The 24258-nt window shown below is 42.9% G+C and overlaps 1 protein-coding gene across 1 annotated transcript in view; it reads left to right on the top strand.

Moving 5' to 3' along the window:
• LRRK1 (leucine rich repeat kinase 1) overlaps positions 1-24258 on the top strand; it is a gene marked incomplete at both ends in the record, with an annotated part of 74208 nt that overhangs the window by 21481 nt on the left and 28469 nt on the right. Inside the window, 12 exons of the mRNA XM_080351413.1 lie at positions 32-211; positions 833-981; positions 7742-7968; positions 8490-8617; positions 8871-9034; positions 10331-10468; positions 14186-14298; positions 15422-15498; positions 18804-18933; positions 19469-19581; positions 20444-20658; positions 22695-22859. Of these exons, the coding sequence (XP_080207539.1) occupies positions 32-211; positions 833-981; positions 7742-7968; positions 8490-8617; positions 8871-9034; positions 10331-10468; positions 14186-14298; positions 15422-15498; positions 18804-18933; positions 19469-19581; positions 20444-20658; positions 22695-22859 (1799 nt within the window). The remainder of the gene's footprint in view (positions 1-31; positions 212-832; positions 982-7741; positions 7969-8489; positions 8618-8870; positions 9035-10330; positions 10469-14185; positions 14299-15421; positions 15499-18803; positions 18934-19468; positions 19582-20443; positions 20659-22694; positions 22860-24258) is intronic.

Raw genomic sequence — 24258 nt, forward strand, 5'->3', positions numbered from 1 at the left:
ACATCAATTCAATTCCATATCTTTTCAGTAGCTCCCACTACTTATCAACAACTCCTGAACTGGATGCTGGCCATAGCCTGCCAGCAGGGACATCTGGACATAGTAAAACTCCTGATTCGTGCGTACAGCGCTGACCCAGAGAGCTGCGCAGTCAGGAAGAATGAGTTTCCAGTTCTTATACGGTTGCCCCTATATGCTGCTATAAAGGCAGGTATGTATTTGCATGCTTCGAAACTGCTTCCTTTTTCTGCAACGGTTTTTAAAGATTGGGTTGAGTTATTCCCATCTGCGAAGGTATCACTGTGGACTGGCTTGCCTGGAATTGTTCTGGATTTCCAGAACAATTATTTCCAAATAAAATCGGCTCTGAATCTTGTGACTTCACCAAATTTAAGTCAGGGCCTTTCTAAGTGAGATTACTGTAAATGTCAAGAGGCTGAACTTTCCTCTTCAAAGTCCTAGGGAAACGACCCTTCAAAAATAGAAATCTTGCAAGTAAAAGCATTATTGTTATGAACACTCTGGCGCACATGCTTGATTTAGGCTGATTAATTTACACTTCAAAGCACAGCTGTGTGTATAGTTTAATAAGATGGGAAAAAAGAGGAAAAAGCAAGACCCTGGGCCAGTGCCTTTACATAGTGTCTTTGCTGTTTCACTCTGACCAAACTATATCCTGCCACTGGAGGAAACAGCCTTTATACAGTTCGGTTCCCTTTTTGCACACCCCCATGGTCGTCAGAAGTGGTTATTTCCCAGGATTTCTGTTCAGCTCATTGTTGTTTCATTTACATGAGGAGAAAAGAGCCGACAATCTGTCTTTTCTCTGAAGGGAATGAAGATGTAGCTGTGTTTTTATTGCGAAATGGAGCTTTCTTTTGTTCCTACATCCTGATGGACAGTCCTGAATCCAGCAAACACCTTCTGAGGAAGTATTTCATTGAGATGAGCCCGCTACCAAGTAGTGCTCCAGCAAAAACAGTAAGTAGCCATTTATCTGTCTGAAGAGACCTTATTTTAAAGGAGCATCCTGTTAATAATTGATATTTGTCTTTGCGTACTGTGTGGCTGATGATTCTTCTTCTCAACTAAGAGCCTTGTGGTTTGCTACCCATTTAGAGAACAAGCTGTGAAAGTGGCTTTTGTGCCAGCGCTGAATTGCAAGGTGTAAAACATGAGGCATCATTGTGCAAGACGCTGCGTGCAGCAGCTTCCACTTGGCAATTTTAACATCAGCGTGAGAAACAGGCGTACGCTGCGGAATGGAAACATTGACTTTGTGCTCAAAGTCTTCCAGAGAAATAAGCGCTACCACAGGCTTCCTCTGTGACCCTGGGATAATCGCTTCATTTAGGTTTCCATAGCGTGTTCTGGTTGAAGGTAACGCCACAAGCTCTGGGCTGTGCTGGAGGGTTTGCATGGCACGGAGCTGAGTGTGTAAACCCTTCTCTTCCCTTTCCTCTGATAGCTCAGATAGAGCACGTACAAAGAGGCTCGTGTGGCTTTTTAACATAGAGCATGAGTAGAGCAACCTTCTATCTGCTCTAAGTATCTTCCCTGCTTCAGATCCTCGTTAGTTAAAGGTGGCTGGCAACCTTACGGTCACTCGCTCAGGACAGATCTGCCTCCCTGGAGCACCATGAAGAGTATTGTGTGTGATCAGATTGTGTTAGTTTAACTGCACTTGTCCCACAGAAGTGGCTTTTGATGGACACAGAGTCCAACAAAAAAAAAATTGGAGCCTTTTTTAGGTTGGCAAGAACTCTCTTCACTACTTAGCCACTGACAGCCTTTGGACAGTTCTGGTAGTTCATTTGCATCTCTATTTCTTCTGCTGTAAAACAGAGAGATTTAAACTCGTCACATCTCACAGCTGTTGGAAGGCTTAATACAAGATGATGATGCTTTGAGATCCACAGATGAATGGCATCGTTTTCATGCAGAGTATTATTACATTTCATTATTATCCCTTATCTTTGCATAACTAGGCTATATTCTTCATTCTCTTAATCTCTGTTATCCAAGTCTCTTTTATTCAGAACTGAAAAATGTCTCATAGCACCCTCTGTTACTGCTTTATAGGGAAGCACATAGTATTTCCTACTATTTCTACTGTTATCTAGCAAGTTAGTTATCAGACATTTTTGTTTTTCCCCTCAATATGTACATTAACAAATGTTGAAGAGGAGCATGAGAGCCCCAAGGTTTCAATAGTTACCATTTTCATCAGGTCATAGAAATTGTGCAGTGAAAAATTGTGAGGGAAGCATTTTGGTCAAGGCTGTGTCTGTGTGAATCCCATTGCCAGTTGAGTATCTGTTTGCTCAGCTTGTAACATTGCAGGGTGTTGATTTTGCTTTCGTGTTAAGTAAAAAGAAGCAGAGAGGTTTTTGTAGTGTTACGAACTTCTCCATTCTCTGTTTTCCTGCCAAAACCCTGTCTCGCCGGATTCTCAACGATACTGTGAATGTCAGGGCCCACAGTCCATGTATGTCTGCTTAACTTCGTTAGGTTCAATGAGCAGAGTTAGAGCCCTCCCAGTGAGATTCTTAGTTTAATTGACAGGTATACAAAAGGAAGCTAAATCTTAAATGTTTCTGGATAAGAGCTGATAAAACTACATGCCTCTTGGAAGAAAAGAAATCCAAATAACTGGATAATTCAGCTTGAATAAACTCGGAATAAATGCTTGAATCACAGGGAAGAGGTCTGTTTTCCATGTGAACTTGCTGGCAATATTTAACTTCGCTGCTGTAAAACTGACTCAGCGTTGTTGTCACACCCTGAGTGAAGACGAGAGCAGTCTTTAAACATCAGCTCATTGCCAGAAGGGTCTGGTTTAAAAGAAAAGGAAAAAATATCCCAAAAAACAGACCCAAAATCTCGACCTTGATTCTTCCAGTTGCTGTTTATTTTTAACATGGTTGCTTATTTAATGCTTTCCCTTTGAATTCATTTTGGCAGGCTGGGCCAAATTCAGGAAGACTTGTCCCAGTTTGTCTGCAGAGCTCAGGTCCCTCAGAAGTGATAGTCACACATCCTGATAATATTTTAAATGCAATCTCACAGCAGCTGCAGACGAGCTGCCTGACTGCTTTCCTCATGTTTTGTAAGGTACATGAATCTAAGCCTGCTTGTGTAAGTGCTGCGATGCATTTTGCACTGGAAGGAAGCAAAAAAAGGATTGTGTGGAGCCTGTGATGTGCATGGCAACCAGCTGCATGTTGGAAAGTCTCTGCTCTTGGCCAGAAGAGATCAAGCACCGATCATTTCAGAATGAGCCCAGAACTTCAAAAGGGTTTGTCCCATCTGTGGTATCTCTGTGTGAAAACACTGCAGAACTGATTTCCCAGTAGGAAATGCTACCAGCTGTGGCCAAAATGTGGTTGGAGAGCCAGGTATAGCTGCCACACCTTCCAGCATTGATCGCCCTGTGCATTGTGCTACCCTTTCTGAGACAACAGGAGTTACATCTCACTTTTCTAAAATCTCTTTTTCCTTTTTTGTTTGTCTCTGGCATAAATACATCTCCACAGCAAACCACTGTCTTGCTAAAGAGAGGAAGTGCTCCGTTTTTACAGGAACAGGTAACAAATGTGAAAAAAACCCCAGTAAAGTGGCTGGGCACAAATTTCAGACTTCGATAGGTGTAGTCAGCACAGAGGTAAATGTTACTTTCCAGTATGTGCAGTGTGAGATATGTATTTTTTTTCCCATTACAGACCAGAAAAGAGCTCTATCTGCTGCATTTTCCCTAGGAAATGTTTTGACAATAGTTTTATATATGAGCATGCAAATGTATATGTATGTGATCCTCTTCTGATTTCTTTATCCACTGCCTTGCAAATCTTAGTTACATCATCATCAGTAAAGAAATCTGCAGCATTTCCACTCAAGATTCACAGCAGCATTATTGATGGAGGAATTAGATTATTGGCCTCAGAATATTCTGTCTACGGCAAGAGCAAGGTTCTGTTGGGTCATGTCACGTCAGTTAGGAGGAATGTACAGCAGCCTTTTTTAATCACCTTACGAGAAGGACTCAAATCTAAGTCAATATGTTTTGTATTTGTAGTTCATCATTCACCCAAGAACAGCAGGGTTTCTTGCTTCTGCACAATTTCCAGTCCCTTGCCTGCCTCAGTGCATCTCCTGACATCACGGCAGTAGAAGATTTCCATTTAGTTTTCAGGACTTGTATTGAGAAATTCTTTCCTTGGCAGGAGAGAGCAGTGTGCAGAGGTTTTCCGTGCCCTTCTGAAGAGCAATAAGCTGCATGGAGTCGGGCTGTGCCCAGGAGCTGCCAGGCTCTGAACACCGTCCCACTCTCGTCTGAGCATAGAGCTCACCACCCTCAAGCTGATCGCTGGGCTCTGCGGGTTCAGCATCGCAGACTTTTGGCATTAAAGAAACGGGCTTTTCTGGGAACATAGTGGAGATGATTAAGGATGAGTTGGGGAGGAAATCCCCTCTCTTCGTGGCATTGCTGTCAGGTTTTCTTTTGCTTAATTACGTTTTCACTGCAGATTGTTGAGTCAAGTAAATCCCTAAGGTAACTCCACAGAGGTCATGAACACCAAGGTGAATTTGCTCCACTGTCCCTACGTCAGACCAAGGGGGTTGGTTGATCCTTCAGTTTTAGCAGTCGGGCAGAAGACTTCATCCCTGGAGGTATTTAAAAGACATTTAGTTGTGGCAATTAGAGTCATGGTTTAGAGGTGGACTTGGCAGTGTGAGGTTTATGGTTGGACTCAATGATCTTAAAGATCCTTTCCAACTTTAATGATTCTATGATAAAAGACACTGTCAGTCCCAGGCTCTGGGTGAGGAGGAGGATTGAGTGCCAGGAGATTCAAAAAGCTGCTTAGCAGATGAGGACTCCTGCCCATCATTCATAGCAGATTTTGGATTCCACGATCTGGTTTTAGAAATTGCTATCTGAATTCTGCAGGTATCTTTCTATCACACTAAATCCCCGAGGCCATGGCTCTGCATTTTTGAAGTAAATGATACACAGCAATCTAAATGCAAAATAGAGATGAGTATTGGCCTGAAATGGGAAGGAGCAGAGAGGTGCTGCTTGCACCCACTAAAAGCAAGCCGTAGATCTTAATATTACTGCGTTGGTCAGTGTACTCAAGTACTTTTTGTACTGGAATAAGAGCCTGGGCCCGGTGTTTGAGCATCATCTTGAAACAGAACAGGAACTGAGGGAGGGGATAAACACCATCAGTTCTTTTTCTGTTTTGTTTGGGTTTGTTGTTGGTTTTTTTTGCAGCTTTGTTGGGAGCAGTTTGTTTAAGCAGGAAGAGAAGAGAGGGAATTGGAGTCTGTAGTGCATTTTTACTCCCGGCTCCCCAGGAAGAAGGGGAAGTGTTGCTGTCCCATTATACAGACTGGCAAACAGAGTCTATGTAGCCTGAAACAGTGACGGCTATCACACGGCGGATCTGGAGCTCGGGAGTCTGAATTCAGGATCTGAACCACAAGCACCTGCTTCTTCCTGTGAGGTGGAAACCAAACGAGCAAGGCAGCTCTCCAGGCCCTCGTTCCCATCACTGCCAGAATTTCAAAGCCCTGTGTTGTTATGTGGTTATTCTCTCCATGACTGTAGGACCTGTTGATAGCCTTTTGCATGGAATATTTGCCCAGATTTTTTGCTATAATTCCCCATTTTCTTTCTTCTGTTTGTTTAGGTAAAATATATGAATAGTTCAAGGAGTCAGATACTCTGGTCATAGATGCGTATCTTAGGAGAGGTGCTATGGAGCATCCCACTTTAGATTAAATGCTAAAAGATGTTTTAGAAAAAGCCTATGTGTTTGTACTCTTTATTACCATAAATCAAAACGGCTTGTTGTCCAGTGATGTAAACAGGCTCAGTCTTGAGCTGTTACAGGTGAAGAGAAAATTACGGAGAACAACATACAGAATTTAAAACAAGAGTTTGTAAGCAGGAACCTGTTAAATGTACAGAAAATCTAACAGTAAAGCAGAATATCTTTAGTGACAGTGTAAAAGCTTTGCAGTGTAACTCCCATCAGGTACTGTATATTTTGCAGTAGCAGTGGATACTCTGCTTCATTTGATTTCTTGTTGCTACTGGCTTGCTGTGTTTTATATGGATGCCTTGTGGCATGATGGTGGATGTAGCTTTAGACAGACAGCTTGTGCTCCCTGCTTTGGTTTCCCTGGTGATACAATGGGCATAATATTTCCATTCATATTTGTAGGGATGTCCTGAGGCTTCGCTAGTGAACGTTGAAAAGGAATATGTCTACACTAAGAACAACTACTTTCAGTTTCTAAAAAGTGCAGCTGTTCTTGCTTATTCTTTATTCTCCTAGAGATCTGAACTGAGTGATCTTCATTCCTTGGATTTCTGAGTCTCAAACAGGCATTTGAGATAGACCTTTGTTTCCCGTTTCTTTTTCTCCCTTCTCAAAATATATTCCTTTAAATTTTAAATTTGGGATTCAAAATCAGAAGTGCTAAATACTGGGAACTGGAAAGCAAATTAAATTTGCTGTTGGGTCCTTGCTGCCTCCTGGTGGAGAATTAACAGTCACTTAATTGAGGCTGTCTTAGGGATGAGTTATGTCAAAAACACTGAGCTTATGAAAACATTTTGGGACTAACATTTTAAAAATCTGTATTTTGGAACATAAATCTCCTTGGAACCTCATTGGCAATGAAGTGATCTTGAAAATTAAGGTTTGGGTTGTTTATTTGCATTGATGACCATTATGTGTTCATGTTTTCTTCTGTGTAAGCTGAAGCCTGAAATAACTAGTTATGCCTTTCACAACAAATTCTGCTTTTTGTCCAAAAGAGGATAGAGTGACTTCCCTGTCTTACTGTAAAAAGCAGCAGAATATTATCTAGAAAGAAGGGAACTGCCAAAATCACGTCTCTCAGATGCTAAAATATCTTCCTAAATTATACTGAGTGAATTTCTGTTGTTTAGAAATGCTTTACCAGACAGTGTTTGCCTTTCCTTGCCTTTCCCAGATATTCCTTTGCAAAAGCTAAAATCTCCCTGGAATGCTTTGGCTCCTTGTGGTTGGAAAATTTAAGATGGAAGAGCAGTTCCTGGGCATACATTGTAATGATTATTCCAGTAATAGGCCTCCTCATATGAATTCATTACTAGACTCAGCAGACCTGTCCCTGTCCTCTCTAGAGATGCACAAGCAATGATCCTCGAGTGTTTCACAAGGCTTCCTCTGTACCCCCGGCCTCTGGTGGTGTTCAGAGTCCCTTGGAAATCCGAGTAGTGATGCTGGCCGTGTCCAAGAGACAGAGATGGGGTTTGGGCCGCAGAATCAGGATTTAAGATGGTTTTCCGTGATCCAGGGAAACTCACTGCACGTTGTTGGATGAACAAACCGTGAGTCGGTCCAGCTCTCGGCTGAAGATGCTGGTTCCAGGCAAGGGCAACTCGCCTGTCATGTGGCACGATGGAGCTGGTGGATGGCCGGGCAAGGAAGTCCAAGTCCCCTGCTTGTGCTCGCTTGTGGTCCTTGGAGTGAGATCATGGAGCAGTTATATGATGGGGACTGCTGATATCCAGACGCGATTTAATTTCTGAGTCAGTTTTATTCCTAGAAGCAGATTGGAAAGTGAGCAAAATGTTTATGGTCTGTGCTCTGATCTGCCAGATTCCCAGTGGTGTAACACAGGCCAAGAGCAATTGGGATTTTACTAACGTAGTTTTCTCTTCTTTCTTTGACATATGCAGGCTCTGTGTGTGAACTGGTCAAACCTCAAACTGCCCTGGGTGGATCTGGACTGGCTGATCGATATCTCCTGTCAGATAACTGAGCTTGATCTCTCTGCCAACTGCCTGGTGTCCCTTCCATCCGTGATTCCATGGGGCCTGATCAACCTCAGGAAGCTCAGCCTGGCTGACAATCAGCTGACAGAATTACCCAGCGTACAGTCATCCGATGAAATCATATGTACAAGGTGTGTGCACTGGATGCCTACGGCAAACTGAACCCATACGGAGAGCAGGTGCAAATGAGTCAGTTGTGCTCGTGTAAAACCGCGTAAATGAAGAGCACATGCAGGAGTGTCTTGATTTATTTTCTCTCTGCTGCAGGATTTGCTCTTTTGCATTCTCAGTATTTCCAAGTTAGTTTTCAGGGCAGTTGTAGGGACTTTTATTCGTGTATTGTCTCATGTTGCTTCTGCTTTGCTACAGTTCTGGTGAGCCTCACTCCTCTAAGTCTAAGCCCTGAGCTACCTCAGATTGACATTTGTTGTCTCATATAGATTATCTGAACTGCTGTCCATCCAGACCACTTCTGTCTGCTCCCGGGAAGGGTTGATTTTCTAAATAGGGTTTTTCGCTTTGCCTTGTGATAGCACTTTTCAGCTGATTTCATTCAGACCTAAAGCTGTCCTGGTAAAATAGTTGTCTATGGCAACAGGAGCCTTTGCTAGCCATTTATTCATGCCTGACTGAGTATTTTCTGTACCCACAGGTTACTCGAGGTTGACGTGTCAAGCAACAGGCTCTCTACTCTCCCTTCTGGATTCCTACATCTTAAAAACCTTAAAAAACTCTCTGCTGCTAAAAATTATATGGAGAAGTTATTTGACGAGGAAAACAGTACGTACAGTCCAGTGTTACACTTGCATTTCAGGGCCTGATTTGTAAGGGAGAACCCAAATGACTTAAAATTGTTATTATCTACGGACACTTGGTATCGCTCAATCCTTTGTCCAAAGTACCTGAAAAGGCCAGATTATTTGTTTTATCACTCATGAAATCCTTTGGCCCTTATCTAGCAAGTATTCAGCATCTTGCTGGATCAGACTGCTGTCATGCTTACACCAAGTCCACAATGTTTTGTGTTTTCTAGCAACTAATTGGATTGGCTTAAGGAAACTGCAGGAGTTTGACGTCTCTGACAACAGGTTGGTGGAACTTCCAACGGTTTTTCTATACTGCTTCAAGTCCCTAAACATACTGAATGTTTCCAGAAATCAGCTGAAAGTGTTTCCAGATCCCTGGGCCTGCCCCTTGGTAAGTCAAACTGCTCTGACAGAGTCAAAGGCTGAAAAAGCTGTTGAAACAATGAAAAAAAAATTACTGTGATGCTTAGGAAGCTGTCAGATGTTTTAGGTTAAAAGGCTGTTCTGTTTCTGTAGAAGTGCCGCTGCCTAGTTTGGTTTATGAGTCTCAGATCAAGTCTTTTTGAGATTCTGCCTTGTTGTGTTGATGGCGTTGGTGGAAAACTTCTAGAAACATATGTTTCATGAAGGTATTCCATCAAAGCCCATTGCATCCTGGGCTGCATCAAAAGCAGCATGATCAGCAGGTCAGGGAGGTGATTCTGCCCCTCTGCTCTGCTCTGGTGAGACCCCACCTGCAGTGCTCCGTCCAGCTCTGGGGCCACCAGCATAAAAAGGATGTGGACCTGCTTGAGTGGGTCTGGAGGAGCGCTGTAAGGGTGAGCAGAGGGCTGGAGCACCTCTTATATGAGGACAGCCTGAGAGAATTGGGGTTTTTCACTCTAGAGAAGGTTCCAGAGAGACCTTATAGCAGCATCCAATACCTAAAGGGGACCTACAGGAAACATGGGGATGGGCTCTTTATCAGGAAGTGTAGTGGTAGGATGAGGGGTAAAGTTCTAAACTGAAAGAGGGTAGGTTTGGATTAGATATTAGGAAGACATTTTTCACCACAAGGGTGGTGAGGTCCTGGAGAAGCTGTGGATGCCTCATCCTTGGAAGCGTTCAAGGCCGGGTTGGACAGAGCTTTGAGCAACCTGGTCTAGTGAAAGGTGTCTCTGCCCATGGCAGAGGGTTGGACCTAGATGATCGTTAAGGTCCCTTCCAACTGGAGCCATTCCATGATTCTATTAATTTTCTTGATAGTTCATATGAGCGCAGAAGTATTGTTGGGATCATTTTACAGAACACTCAGCCTTCATTCAAAGTTAACTTTGCCCAACCCCCTGGCTAACTAGGCCATTTATATCACCTGTCACTGTCGCTTTATTCCTCATTATAACAAGGGTAGCAGAACAGTGTAGTTTAGTGAAGTGTTTGTTTTAATGGTTTAAAAGCAAATGGGGATGATTTTCAAAATAACTTTTGAAATACATTTTGCCCACCAAAGAATTTGCCTATCAAGTGTGTCTCCTTGGCAAATCTTCCTCAGCATGCACAATAATTAATCTAGATCAAAATATATAAAGAGATCACCTGGAATAAATGTATTAATTGTTTGAACATGTGACAGCTGATCTACCTCATTATTTAGAGAGATGATTACTACTCTCCGTGTGGGGTTTTTTGTTGTTCTTTTGTTCTCCAGAAATGTTGCAAAGCATCTAGGAACAAACTGGAATTCCTACCTGATGCATTAACTATTTTCTGGAAAAATCACCTCAAAGAAGTGGATTTTTCTGAGAACTCACTAAAAGAAGTTCCACCAGGACTATTCCAGCTTGAAGTAAGTGTCATTTCTTCTTCCTTCACAGTACTTCCCTTAGTACCTACTCAGATCTCCAAGCCACAGCAGTGGCTGCCTGGTTAAGGCAGGAGACCTGCTTAGAGCCAGTGAACACAGCAATTGCACAGAGCCCCCGAGCAGCCCATAACCCCCTGAGTAACTACATTTTGCCTTCACCCGGTGTGATACGGTGTCTAGTTTTTGACACAGGTCTTCTGAGAGCTCTTTGGATGTCTGTGGTTTTCAGATTTTTGTGAATGCTGTTTGGAAGACAACCAGTGCATTGTAGCTGCAAGCTCCAGCCATTGAAATATAGATGTACTCAAGTATGCTCACAAATAGTTGTGTTTTTTCTTAATCTGGCACACCAGTGTTGTGTTATTAAGGATGAGGGTTTCTGTGCTGAAAATAGCGTGTTTGAATGCCCTAAACAATGCTAGTTGGCATCATTCTTATCTTTAAACTTGTGCAGATTAAATAATTCTTGCCAGTGGACGTCAGAGATCCACAATTTTACTTCAAAATTCTTCAGAATTTGTGGCTTCAGATGGTTTCAACATGAAATGAAGCAGAACTTGGGGGTTTCCTCCAAGCTTCCCTTCCAGATTGTGAAAGTCAAGGTCATGGAGATAGAAACAGAGGTAAATCTTTGTGCAGAAGTTTCACCATTTTCATGCTGGCCTCTCTGGGAAGGATGCTGAAGAGATGGTTCACATCCACGTCCAGTTTGGACCTTGCAGGTCTGCTGCAAAGGTGCCTCTTGCATCCTGCCTGGAAGAGGATTGCTGAGGGTTGTTTGCTCCCTCAGTTGTTTTTAACAATCCCTGCAGATTTCACTTTGCTTCCTCGTAGCCATTTGTTTTCAATTGGCATTTCTTCTGAAACAAAATGAATCCTATGGACTATTGTCTCCAAAACTTTTTTGTTTTTCCTGAACACATTAAAAATAAGCCCAGTGGGTGGGAGCTACCATGACAGATATTACACACCAGATGGTGCTTCAGGGGCATGTTTTATTGGGTGCTGCTGTTCAGAGGCTGCAAAGGGATGTGAAAGCATCAGAGAAGACCTCAGCATAGGTGATGATCTGTCTTCAAAGTCAGTGAGCTTTGGCTGCCTTAAATAATGCCAGTTCTTATCTGTATCTTTTCAGCCTTACCTTCATAAAATAAAAAAATAGCAAGCATTTTCAGCTGCCTGAGGGCTAGAGTGTGGTGAGCAACTAGAAGGTGAAAGCCCATGCCTAGATCAGGCCTGGCTTGGGCTGCTCCTTTGTTGTGGAGTTTGTGTCAGGGTTGGTGGCTGCAGCCACACTCCAGCCCTCTCCACGAGTAGAAGTGGAAGGAGAAGAAATGAGAATTAGTGTCTTTGTGTCCATAATCGCTGAGCAGCAGCGAAGTGTCTTCTCCCTGGGAAGAGCTGAAAGCGGGAGAGCACTGTGGCTTGAAAACATCTCTGACCTAGGCTGGTGGGTCCTATAGTTTGTCACTGGCCTTTGCTTGGTTTGTGGAGGGGTCTTAAGACCAGGACCACCTCACAGTCACTGGTGTGATATAGAAACTAGGAATGTGGTGCCAAGGGAGGCAGAGGTTTTCTCACCTTTCCTGTCTGTTGCCTTCTAAAGGAACCAACTGTTCATGCTCCAAGCTATGTCTTAGTACTCTAGACTAGTTTGGTTCTCTTGAGGAGACCTGACCTTCTCTAGGTGGAAGTATTCAGGTAAGACTGGTCAGCTTTTCCACATCATGAGCTGACCCAGGCAGCCTAATCTGGATGCTGTGGTTTCTTCTAATCTAAAGCACCGGAGCCCTTTTTGTGTGCTGCGGCCATAGGTTTGAAGGAAGTTGTCTGGTGCCGCCACTGTCTCACTTCTGGAAGCACCCGCTGTCTTCCTGAAAGGCAGCAAATATGGAGAAATTAGATATGAGACAGAAAAGGCAATTGCAAAACAAGGACTAGCGATCTCCAGAATTACAGTCCTGAAGAGCCACAACCAGTTGAAAGTCACTAATTGTCCCCCTACGGAGCAGGCACAGAAGTGTCGCGTATGATCTTGCCAGGCTCTCAGCTCTCCTGGAGAGTGGCCTTTGTCAGCGTTTGTGGGGGACACGTAACATGGGTATGGTTGACTGAAAATGAAGCACCTCGGCTAGACCACACAGAACAAAGTCAGTGCTAATTCTGGAATGTGTAGCCTCCCTTTCCTCCCACCCCCTGCTCAGGGATATTTCGGGGTAGAAGTCTGAAGCATTGTCATGGAACAGGCCCCTGCTGATACTTGGAGAGAACTCGAGAGCAGGCGCCGAGGCAGGACGGGGTCTTCCTTCCAGTGGGAGGTTCAAGCCAGTGGAAGATTAATGATGATAAAAGCATTGGCTGTCTAAGGCGTGAGTGGCAGGGAGGGTTTTTTAGTTCACAGGCTTTTCCAGCGTTTTCCTTGAGTGGTTCACTCTGTATATCTGGAGTTTGACATTTTGCCTTCCCTAAGTCCCACCAAGGCCCAGTGCTGCTTCTCCCGTATCACTAGAGGGAGCATTTTGCGTGATAATTGCCATTCCAGCAACTGCTGGTTGTCAGTCGCTTGTGTCTCGTGGATACTTCATATTTTTCCAGTCCGAGAAAAAGGGAGGAAGGCCAACAAACTGGCTTCCTGGGACGTTGTTAATCCTGCTTGATGAAAAGAGGCATAAACTTTTTATATTATGTGGAGCACATAAAACATTTAACACACTTGAAGCTGAAGTCTCTGCTGGTAAAAATATGATTTCCATGGGGTATATTTCATGAATGCCGCTGTACTCGTGGCACGAGGTAATTCAGCTCACGTTCTGCTTATGGAGTTTTCATGGAGGGGACTTGCAGAATAAACTTGCTTGTAAACTCTACATAGGAAACTGCTTTTCAGTGACAAATTGGATTTTCAATCAAATGAAAATGATCATTTGAGCCTCCACATTATTTTTAAGGGCAGATGGAAGAGAATAAACTTTACAAATCTGAATAGGAACTGCCATTTTTTTCTTTAATGTTTCAGTTACATTTAAAGGAGAGCGTGTGTATTTAATGTTGTTAATGGTATTTGCATCTGAGTCCTATCTCTATATAGTGTCAACTGCACCAATCAGCTGCACTTCTTGTTTTTAAAATTCCTGTCACTGGTCTGAGGAAAAAAAAAATAGGGAACTTGTATGAGTCTTGGAAATTTAATATAAATCCTTTCTAATTTAATAGACATGTAATAACACAACAATTACAAATTGTTGTGAAATAGGTCACATTTTGCCTGTTGATCTTATGCATATACAGTAGGTGTAAGCATCTGACACAAGCTTGCATCTATATATATATACATATATGTAAAAAAAAACTTCTCATCCGTACGTGGCATACTGTGTAGGTAAATCATACTGTTCTTTTCCATTTGGAAAGGTTTCCTCACTGAAAGTAAAATGTCCTCTTAAATGAGTTGTTTCCAATTGAATCTGTCAGCAAGTAGACTAATTATCTCCCAGAACTAATAGTGGTTGTTGCTTCGTGCAGAAAATATTCTTGCTGGAGACGAGAAGTAAATGTTTGTATGCTAGGCAGCACGGACAGGATGTTCTGATGAATAACATGTACTTTCTTAATGTTTCTGTTATTTAATAGACATGCTAAAAACCCTCTTTCTGAGTGTTTGATGGACTGTCTTCTAACTCTAGGCTATTCCTCTTGTAGGCTTTGGTGTCCCTGAAGCTGCTGGGAAATCAGTTAGTTACGTTGCCTTCACAAGATAAGTGGAATTGCAAACAACTTAAATCACTGGATCTTTCAAAAAACCAACTTGGGAAGTAAGTGTTTCTTTCAAATTTTGTCTGAGAAAACAAAAGTTGAAGATATAATAGCAAACCCAATCCCTCGTGTAATACAAAGTGTGTCAGTAGTGAATTAATTACCTGCATAGAAGGCATTGATATCCACATACTGTGTTCCTAAGTATATTGTGTGTCTGTGACAGTGATGAATTATCCTTTACTGATTCTTTGGGCATTTAGCACACTATATAATTTATTAAATGGGTAGATTACTGATAATGGCAGTCTAATTTCAGAGCATGTACAAATTTCTTTAACCCAGTGTGTGGTTCATCACTACAAATACTAGTTTGTGGAGAGTGTATCTTAACCATAAACCATCTGACTGGACTGCAGTTTGTAGTTAGTGTGGGAGTATTGTTTTGGAAAAAATGAAGCATCTTTGGTTTTTAAATGGAAGTGCAACCAGCTGCAAGTTTGTAGAGAAGACTGATGTTAATAAGGTCATCCAATAAAAGAGTGATGTTCTTCTATTTAAAAATTACAATAGGGCTGTTTAATGTGGAGAGTTAAAGGTCCCTTATCTTCTTCAGAACTGCACAGAATTGTGTCATACTCCTGTTTTCCTATTTGGCTACCTGTCCAGCAAATTTTCTGGAGTCCTTACAAGTTGCTGAGTCAGTTGCTAAATACAAATTACTGGGGTTTTTTTAATGTCTCAGTGCATTTCTTGAGTTGTGTTGTTGGGTCATCTTGTCTGAGATGCTCTGGTGAGAGCAGGGAATGGCCGCAGGTTGGTTCTCCAGAGCTTCTTTTGAAGCTTGTTCAATTTGCTGTTTGACAGCCCACTTAACCTTGACACCCATAAAGCCGGGGGTCAAGTGCTCTTGCCCTGGGAGCCAAAAGCGCTGCCTTGCAGAGCTCTATTCCTTTGCCAGAAGAAAACCATTGGGCCTGGACAAGCATTGATGGAATCTAGCTCTGTGATTACACAGCAGGTTTCAATCCCATCCCTTGAGAGCAGACAGGAACCTCTAAAAGCTCTGCTGTGGATCCCACCACCTTGAGTGGGGCCAAACCCTGCACCACGACACAGCTCCAGCACTGTTCTGAAATGCCCCATCCAAGCTCTTTTTTCCACGTTTTGTTTTACCTGCAGGAGTGATGAGGGATTTAAAACCAAGCGGATTCCCTTTTTCACCATGAAGAACAGGGTGCGCGGTGGCCCCGAGGCAGGTAAGGTGCACAGCGGTGCAAGTGCTGAGAGTGCCAGGTGAGCTGTGTAGCAGCAGGAATCCGTGGGGCTTGACTGGAGGGAATCTGTGTAAATTAATCTGCAATTTTAAGTGCAACAGCATTTAAATTAAAGATAAAATGCATTTAGATAAAGTGTTTCTAAAGAAATGGCACAGCCGGTTGGTACCATTGATACAGAAAGATGAAGAATGAATGAAACTCATTTCTTTCACTGAGCTTTTATTGTTTTCACGAAGTTCTTTTTAGCCAGAGTACTAACTGTTATGTTGAAGGGAAAATAGCCCATAATTAGTCTTATTACACATAGGATTGTTTCTCTTGCTGAATTTGTAAACTGTGTGTTTTCCTCTGTCTCTGCAATTTGCACCTGCAGTTTGGGGCAGGGCAGAAATGTTCTGTATTAGTGCACATGAAATCCCAGAGAGAACCAAGGCACATCTGAAGATATTTGCACTGCTTCCTGCTCTCTAGGGGGTTCATCTGCATTTCTTTTTGTTTGTTTGTTGTATTTTAAATCGTTTGGAGAGCTTTATCATTCTCGGCTGCCTGAAGAATGGCTTGATCTACAGCAGTCTTTGCAAATCGTGGAGTCAAATAGAGCTGGCGCCTTCATGGCACACATCTGAGCAGCTCTCAGCTGCTCGTGGGAGGGAGAGACTCCTGCAGCAAACGCTTTCCTCAGTTCCCCAAAAAATTCCGCACGATCTCAGGTCAATGTGAATAGATAAAACTGGGAAACACACCATAGCTGTAGTTTAGGAGTGAAGGTCCTAACCTCTGATCTGCTCATCTAAGAGGCAGAGGTTCTGCCTGGACCTCCAGGCAAGGCTTAATCCCACCTAATTTTTCTGTCTGTGGAAGAAGAGGCTGCTGCGCAGTGATTCCTGCATGTGCACCCTGAGGAGAAAGGGTTGGTTTGCTTCATTTTGCAAGTAGGAAATGGAAATAGAAATGCTGTGACGTTGGTGAGATCCTGAACACAGAATAATTGGAAAAGGAGTCTGAGTCTGGTGAATCTGTGGAGTCTGACATATTCTCAGAGCTTCTCCATGACGTGCTACAGCAGCATTTCCCAATGGGGAGAGAAGGGCAGGAGAAAGGCAGCTAGAAGCATCTATAAAAGGGAGTTGCTGTCCTAGAGGAAATTTCTACGTGCTGCAAACCCCCCATGACCCCTCTGCGTAAAAGAGGAGAGGGTAGACTCCGCATTAGTACCATTTGAAAAGCCTTGACACGTAACACCCCAGTGCAACTTGCAGCTGCCTCAGGTTGCAGGAGGGTGCAGAGGAGCCCACCTGGCTGGTGCCGTGGTTGAATAGCCACAGAGACAGAGCAAAGCCAGCTCATCTTTTTCTCTCTGTTCCTATGCCAAATATAGCTTGGTGATACTAGAGGATGTGGCCAAGAATGTAGAGAACATGAAGAGAAAACAGAAGCTGGAGTACGTCAGATGCTCACAGAAGTCTTCTAGTGAGGTGGGGGGGAGGTTTTCACATGATTTCACCAACAAAGCTGTTTGCTCAAGTCTAGATTATTTAAAGAGAATAATTTATAGATGCTCAATATACTTGATTGAGAAATCTCAGAATAACTTCTTGCACACACACGTGGTGTTGGTGGCGTCTACTCATCCAAAAGTATATTTTCTAGATGGGATTTGTTTTAATTTTTCTACCGTTCTTTAAAAGAAAAATTTATCTCAAGCCAGAGAAATCATAAATAACTCATGAATAAATAATTACAATTCATAAACACTTTGAGCTTGCTTCCAGTATAGTACACTCCTTTCTGCCTGGAACTCTTTGGTGAATTGAGAGTATTTTAGGTGTTTGCTCCTACGTGCCTAAGAGGGACTAAATCTGTCTGTGCCGAGGTGTGTACTGAAGAGTAACAATGAAAAGTTTAAGTCCAGTGATGAGCCAGAAAGGAAGTGAATTGAGTCCATGAATAAGCCTGCTGTTCTAAAATAATCCCAAAGATGGTTTTTTATTTGAAAACTCAAAGGCGGACTGTGACACCCTGCTCACACCAGGCAGTCCTGTCACGTATGTGAAACACCCTGCAGACAGTGAGACTCTATCTCACTCCTTTTCTGATCATAGCTCAGGCTTGAAATGCTGTTAATATTAGAACAGGGGAATTTTTAATATTAGAACTGGGGAATATTCTCCTGAGAAAACCTCTTCCATTTCCTCTTCTTTTTTTCTTTTTTTGGCTAAGTCTAGTTACAGTTCCTCAAGTCATCTCTGTAAGGGAAGAAGATCATGGTGGAAGTGCAAATGCCCTGTCCTTGAGGACGCGTTTGTCTCACATCTCAGGGAGCTGCTTCTATTGACCATGGAAGCAGCGGATGGTGCTGGTTGTACTTTCCTAATTAGAGACTCAGAATATGCTTGTCCCTGTGTGGCCTCATTTTCCTTGACTTCAGGTTGCTTCCTGGTAGATACATCTGACACTCTTAAGACAGCAACACAATTCATGGTAGCTTTTCATGTCACTATCCCAGGAGTAATTTGTGGAGCGAAATGATGCTCTTTGGAACCAGCTGAATTTCCCTTTGTTTAAGACTTTCAAGCAGCAGCAACTCAACCTTGCAGTTATTGCTGTTATTGCTTGGGTTGCTCCCAAAATCCACTTGCTTCTGCTCAAACGTGTAAGAAATCTGAAGTGCCCCAAGACCTTGCAGTCTAAAACAGAACAGCGAGGTAAATGCAAGCGGTGCTTTAGAGGCAACGTAGCTGAGCAGTCTGGCAGATACAGTTTGGTTTTTCTTCTCTGTCATTATTGACATGGATTCACTGTAAATTGCTCCAGGATGCAACGTGGTGGGGGCCTGAACATAAATTCTGAGCCGGTTCTGGCTTTCCTCAGGCAACATGGGAAACAAAAAATATTGGGAACCACTTGTGCCCTCAGTGTGCCCTTTCATTGCCAGCTGTTAGCCTGGAATTACCAGCTGTTCAACAGCAAGAAATACAGTGCCACTTGTCCTCTGATGTATAGTCATCTTGGAAGGCCTGGAGTTCTTCCCTCAGCACTCCAGCGGTCCTGGAGATTGTCACCTTCCAACATGTGCATCACCATGATCTTAAAAATTGAGATGTCAGCATTGGTGTTTGATCACTGGTGAAGGTCGTTTGCTTTTCTGCTGTTGCTTTGTGGTGGTTCTTGCCAAGAAACATGACCTCATGTCCTGCCCGCAAAGTTAAGGTGAAGGCTCTTGGTCCAAAGCCTTGGTGCCTGTTATGTTTTAAAGGTGCAATTCGTTTCCTATCTTGTTCCAGGTCCTTTTTTGGAGTTCCCAGCATTTCTGAGTGATTCGCTGGAAGTCCTTTATCTGAACGACAATCAGCTGGACTCTATCCCGCAATCCGTTTGCCTTCTGAAAGGTTTAACAGAGCTTTATTTAGGAAAGTAAGTCTGTGTCCTGGAAAAGTTATATGATATTATTTCCATGTTGTTTTAGTGACCAGTCTTCTGTGGAGCCCCACCCCAAATGTCCAGTGCTTTTGAAGTCAAAAAGCTGGATATAGTAACCCCCTTGTTAGAACTGTGCCCATCATTTGCTTTAGATAAGGAGGAAGCTGGCCTTTTGAATTAGGGAAGATGATCTAATGCTTTGAACAAGGGCCTGGGAAGATAATGTGCTTCTAGTTCATTCTGGCTTTTTGCTGTCAGCTTCTATAGTATTAGAGTCAAATAACTCATCATTTTTGCCTTTATTTCTTCAACTATCCAGTAAAGATGATTACACTTGTCTGCCTCAGAGGATAAATTGAGGTTATACATCACTTTTAGGATGGAAATTACTATTAAAGTGCTGAGTAGTCTTATTAAAATGTTAATGGAAGATTTTTGCAAGGAGAGAATAGTGTAATCTGAGAGTCTGTGAGAGCAGCTACTTAGACACAAAGCCTGGTTGTTGGTAGATTTATTTGTTTTTGTACAGTAACCCTGGTATCCGAGAGCTTCCTCCAGAACTTGGACAACTGGCTAATCTCTGGCAGCTGGATATCGAGGAACTAAATATCAGTAACGTTCCTGCAGAGATCAGAAAAGAGGGTAAGGCTGATCCTCTATGTTCTTTATTAAATTAACTGAACATATAATAAAAATCACTTCCTTTTAGTGGTCCTGAACAGGAGGAACAGACAGTGTACACCCAAGTCCTTGTTGAGGTTAACTGGGATTGTGTAGGGAAACCTCCTGCACATATTTGCAAGTTTGATGATCGATGCTAAGCTCTGGTTATATGATCAATTTAAGATAGATCCTGTGTTAAATTGATGATTCATAAATGCAATATTTCATTTGCAGTATGCATGCCAGGTAAATTCCATGGCTTGCTTCCTGAATGTGTATATTTTAGTGTATGTAGACGGCCTTTCTAAAGACTCAAGTGTTTAAGATCAGCAGTTACAGTCACATTGAAGTGACTTTATTGTAAGCTGCAAAGTTTTTGGACAATACTGTCTTTTTTTGTGTATGTTTTAATAAGAAAATCCTGTGGGAACAAAGTTATTAGGAATTATTCCTTCTCCAGCACACTGTTGAAGCCTAAATCTAATTTTAACTGGAAACATAAAAGTAGAAGGAAAAACTGAGTATTTTCCAATACTAAATTAGTATTTTATGTTTCCTTTGAGCTTCTGAAGCATACGAGCCACAGCATTTGTTTCTTCTTACAGTGCTCCATTGTAGAGGCTCGGAGCAGTGACCTTTTTCTGGGGTCTCTGTCTCAGGTTTGTCCACTGGAGGTTTCTTTATTTATTCTCTGGATTCTCTCAGCTCACAGTGAAACTGCAGGGAAAATATTAATTCAGCTGATGTGTCTGCAGCAGTAGGTTTTGTGCAGTTGTGCTCTACATATGTACATTTGTAACTGCTAACCACAGATAAAACCTGTTCACTTCCCACCCCGCAGGCCCTAAAACAGTGCTGGCATACTTACGAGCGCAGCTCCGTAAAGCAGAAAAGTGTAAGCTGATGAAGATGATCGTCATCGGTCCTCCACGACAGGGAAAGTCAACGCTGGTTGAGATCCTACAGACAGGAAAGGTCCCTCAGATGATGCACAGTGATGCCACCATACGTACGACAAAATGGGAGCTCCCCAAGCCAGTGGGACACAAGGCAAAGGTGAAAAACAAGTGTAGATTCTTAGCCCCAGTGGGTTGTTTGGGCCTCACAGTGTCCCTTTTGGGTTGAAATCGCCTGCCCTTTTATAAAGAACATTTTCCATTACCTGTGAGCCAGACCTTGCAAGTGACATGTCTTTAGCTATCACAGTTCCACTGTTTCATCTCCAGTTGTTTCTAGAGGACAGTTCTGGTTTCCTGAGCACTCAACTTTGTATCCTAAATAGAGAGCCATGTGTAGACTGCCTAAATTCTGGCTCTCCCAGCTCACATGGTTTTTGGACACTGATTCTGAGAGAATGTTTTAAATCAGCTTTTCTTCAGCAGATTTTCCTTTCAATTTGTGCCAGAAAAAGGGACATCAGTACCTAAAGCTGGACTCCCTTGATATCACAATTGTCCTAGGTGAGGAAGGTGGGTGGAAGGTAGGATGCCTGACCTCTGCTATGATCCAGGGGTGTAAGTCATGCCTTAAACACCCAAATCTCAGATGGCTCATTCAGGGAGTGTGTCAACTCATACTGAACTCATTTGGACAGCACTGAATTCATTCAAGCATTCAAGGGATTTGTGGGTGGCCCTGTCCACTGTCTGCCTAGTAACGCAGGGATTAGAGAATGAAGAGTTGGTCCTGAGGTCTTGTCAGAGCTGAGCGTGCACAAGCACGTGGCTCTCCCTTGCTAGACAAGAGCTTTGACCACCAGGCTAGTTTGGAAGGGATGGAGGAGCCTGCTGAGTTCAGCTATTCTGCAGCAAAGAGTGCCAGGCCAGAGAGAGAATGAAAAGGAGCAAGCATGGCCTGACTCTTTAAAGAGAAAGCTTTGGTGGAAAAAGGGATTTGTGGGTTATGTGTTGAAGCACAATTGAATAAAATAAAAACCTAGACAGAATTGCAGATGTGGAGTGGGATCAAGATGTTAAACAGGCTTTTGTCCCTACCTCTGAGTCTCTGTCTCTCCATACAAGCACCCACAGCTGAAGGACTTTTGGATGAGCAAAGCAGGCCTGCTGCTGGTTAGGGCTTGGTTTAAACAATATGGAAGTTCTTCCAGCTGTTTCTGGGAGACTTCAGACTGGAACTATGCTGGGAGATCAGAGCCCAACTGAAATATTTAGCTCCTTGCTGAAATCTCGTAGGGTAACGTGCCGTCTGGGACCAGTCAGTACTTGGCCTGGCCCAGTAAGCAGAGCCCACGCGGTGTTACATGATGCTCTGAGCTGGCGCAGAGTTTGGTTTCTCATCAGTCACAGGCAGGGCCAAGTGATTAAGGCACAGACTCTCAAGGAATATAGGTGCTCCTGACTGCAACTGGGAGCCTGGATGCCATTTAAGCAGAGATCCATGCTCCCCCTCTTAGTGCTGTGGTGGGGCACAGGGAGGAATGGATGCTGAGGTGCTTGGAAGAGAGTCAGAACTAGACAGGCATCCGTTTACTTGTTCCCCCAAAAATTGTTGAGTCTGACTGTGGCTGTAATTCTGGCCCATCTCTACTGTGACACACACATCAGAAGCCTCTGAGCAATGTGCAGGAGCTGTTTATGAAAGGCCTGAGAAGTTTCCCATCTCCTGAGCATCTATATTCTGCTTGGCTTAGTTAGGGCTGAGCTCAGTGGAAGTGATTTCAGCAGGGGGTTTCCTGTTCCCCATGGCAGCGGCAGATAAGTAGCTTCAACGGTCCTGCCGACCATGGTGCAGACGGGGATGAAACAGTTTCTATTCAAGATGCAGTGAAATACAGGGCTCAGAATGAGACCCTTGTTTGTACTGGAGAATCCACAGCATTAACTGGAGATTTACCAGCATCAAGGGCACCTCTATCGTTTTAGCAGCAAGTAATTAGTCTTGATTTCCTGTGGGGAAGTGGTAGCCATGCTTAACAATTGCTTGTTGATTTTTTTCTTTCCTGGAGGCACAATTAGGACATTGAAACCCTTCTTGTGTCATACATTATGCAGGCGTAGGTTTATACTTCAGCTATTATCTCACTGTGATTTACTGCAACCGTTTGATTTGAACACTTCTCTTTGTCTAAGTAGGTTGATTCAGTGGAGTTCAATGTCTGGGATATCGGAGGCCCAGCAAGCATGTCTACAGTCAATCAGTGTTTCTTCACAGACAAAGCATTGTACATAGTAGTCTGGAACTTGGCACTGGGGGAAGAAGCTGTGGCAAACTTACAGTTCTGGTTGCTGAACATTGAGGTAAGAAGTCACTGGTGGACCCTGGGGTACCCATTTATCAAACTGTAGCTCAGCACACAGATATATGATATTACAGATTCTATTTGGTCTGCTTTTAAAATCTCCTCAAGCTATGAATTTTGCATAGCTTTTGGAATTAATTTTCCGTTACACTGTAGGCGTATTGCTATATTTAATGGTTTAAATTTATCATTTGCTTTGTTCTCCTTCACACACATCAGAGAATGTAACAAAAGCTGATTTATAAACCCTTGCTAAGTAAGGCTGAACATACTTATTTTGGAATTAGTGTTTGACCACACTGTGCTCCAGGGGGGGTTGAAGCATTTTCTTTCTTGTGTGGCTTAGACGCACATTAGTCTGGAGGTTATATTTTTAACACTTTAGATTCAAATAAGCTAAAGAGTATCCTCTCAGGCAGCTCTCAGCTGGGAGAGCTGTCAGAGCTGCAGAGAATTCATTGGAGTTGGTTGATTTCGATAATACCATGTTCATAATTGTTTTGGTAAATATTTATTATTTTATATCTACCTTAACATTACACAGACAGAAACAGGCTCTAAGCTAGTGCCTCTCAAAAAGGAAACAACTTGATGTTACCAAAATATCAGCTTAATAGTTAGCAGTTAAACCCCAAACTAGGTAAGAAAACCAAAAGCATAATTATGATATTTCAAAAATGTATGATGTGCCTGTGTCCTTAATACATCCCAGCAAGCACGCAGTAGCATCAGAAAAGATACAGAGAAAGACAAATATGATGGTTAAAAGTATGGAAAAGTTTCTGAGTGCACAGCAATTAGGCCTCTTCATGTTGGGAAAGAGGCAGATGAGGAGAGCTGCACGTAGACTTGCCAGGGGTAAGGAGAAAACCACAAGGGAGCCTTTGTTCATGATCTTTTACAATAGAAGAATCAGGAGAGATCAGATGAAATAATGAGATGGTATCTTTGAAACAAACAATAGGAAGGATCCAAAACACAACAGATTGCTAACCTGTGGCATTTATTGGAGCTACAGTGTGCTGCGGGTGTCAGAAGTTGAAAAAACAGACTGGTGGAAATAAAATCCATCAAGCGCTATTGATTCAAAGATACTGTCTCATGCTCAGGAGGTCGGTGAGCTGGATACTGGGAGAAAATACCTGCTACCCTGTACCTATACTCTTTATTAGTCTCCAAGCAGAATATTGGGCCAGGTGGGCTCTTTGGTCTGAGCTGGTACAGCTGTCACTCCTGTGTCTGCGCTGGGTTCCAGTTTGGTGTCACTCAGGTTTGAGATTTCAGTGAGCATCGCAAGAGAGAAATGGACTGACTGCAAATGAACATATATGTCTGCATCTGAATTTTCTTCTGTGGTCAAAGTTATTTGGATTCGCAGGCTGATCCCTGCTTAAGTC

The sequence above is a fragment of the Nesoenas mayeri genome, assembly GCF_963082525.1.
Source record: "Nesoenas mayeri genome assembly, chromosome: 11".
In the NCBI taxonomy this organism is placed as follows: Eukaryota; Metazoa; Chordata; class Aves; order Columbiformes; family Columbidae; genus Nesoenas; species Nesoenas mayeri.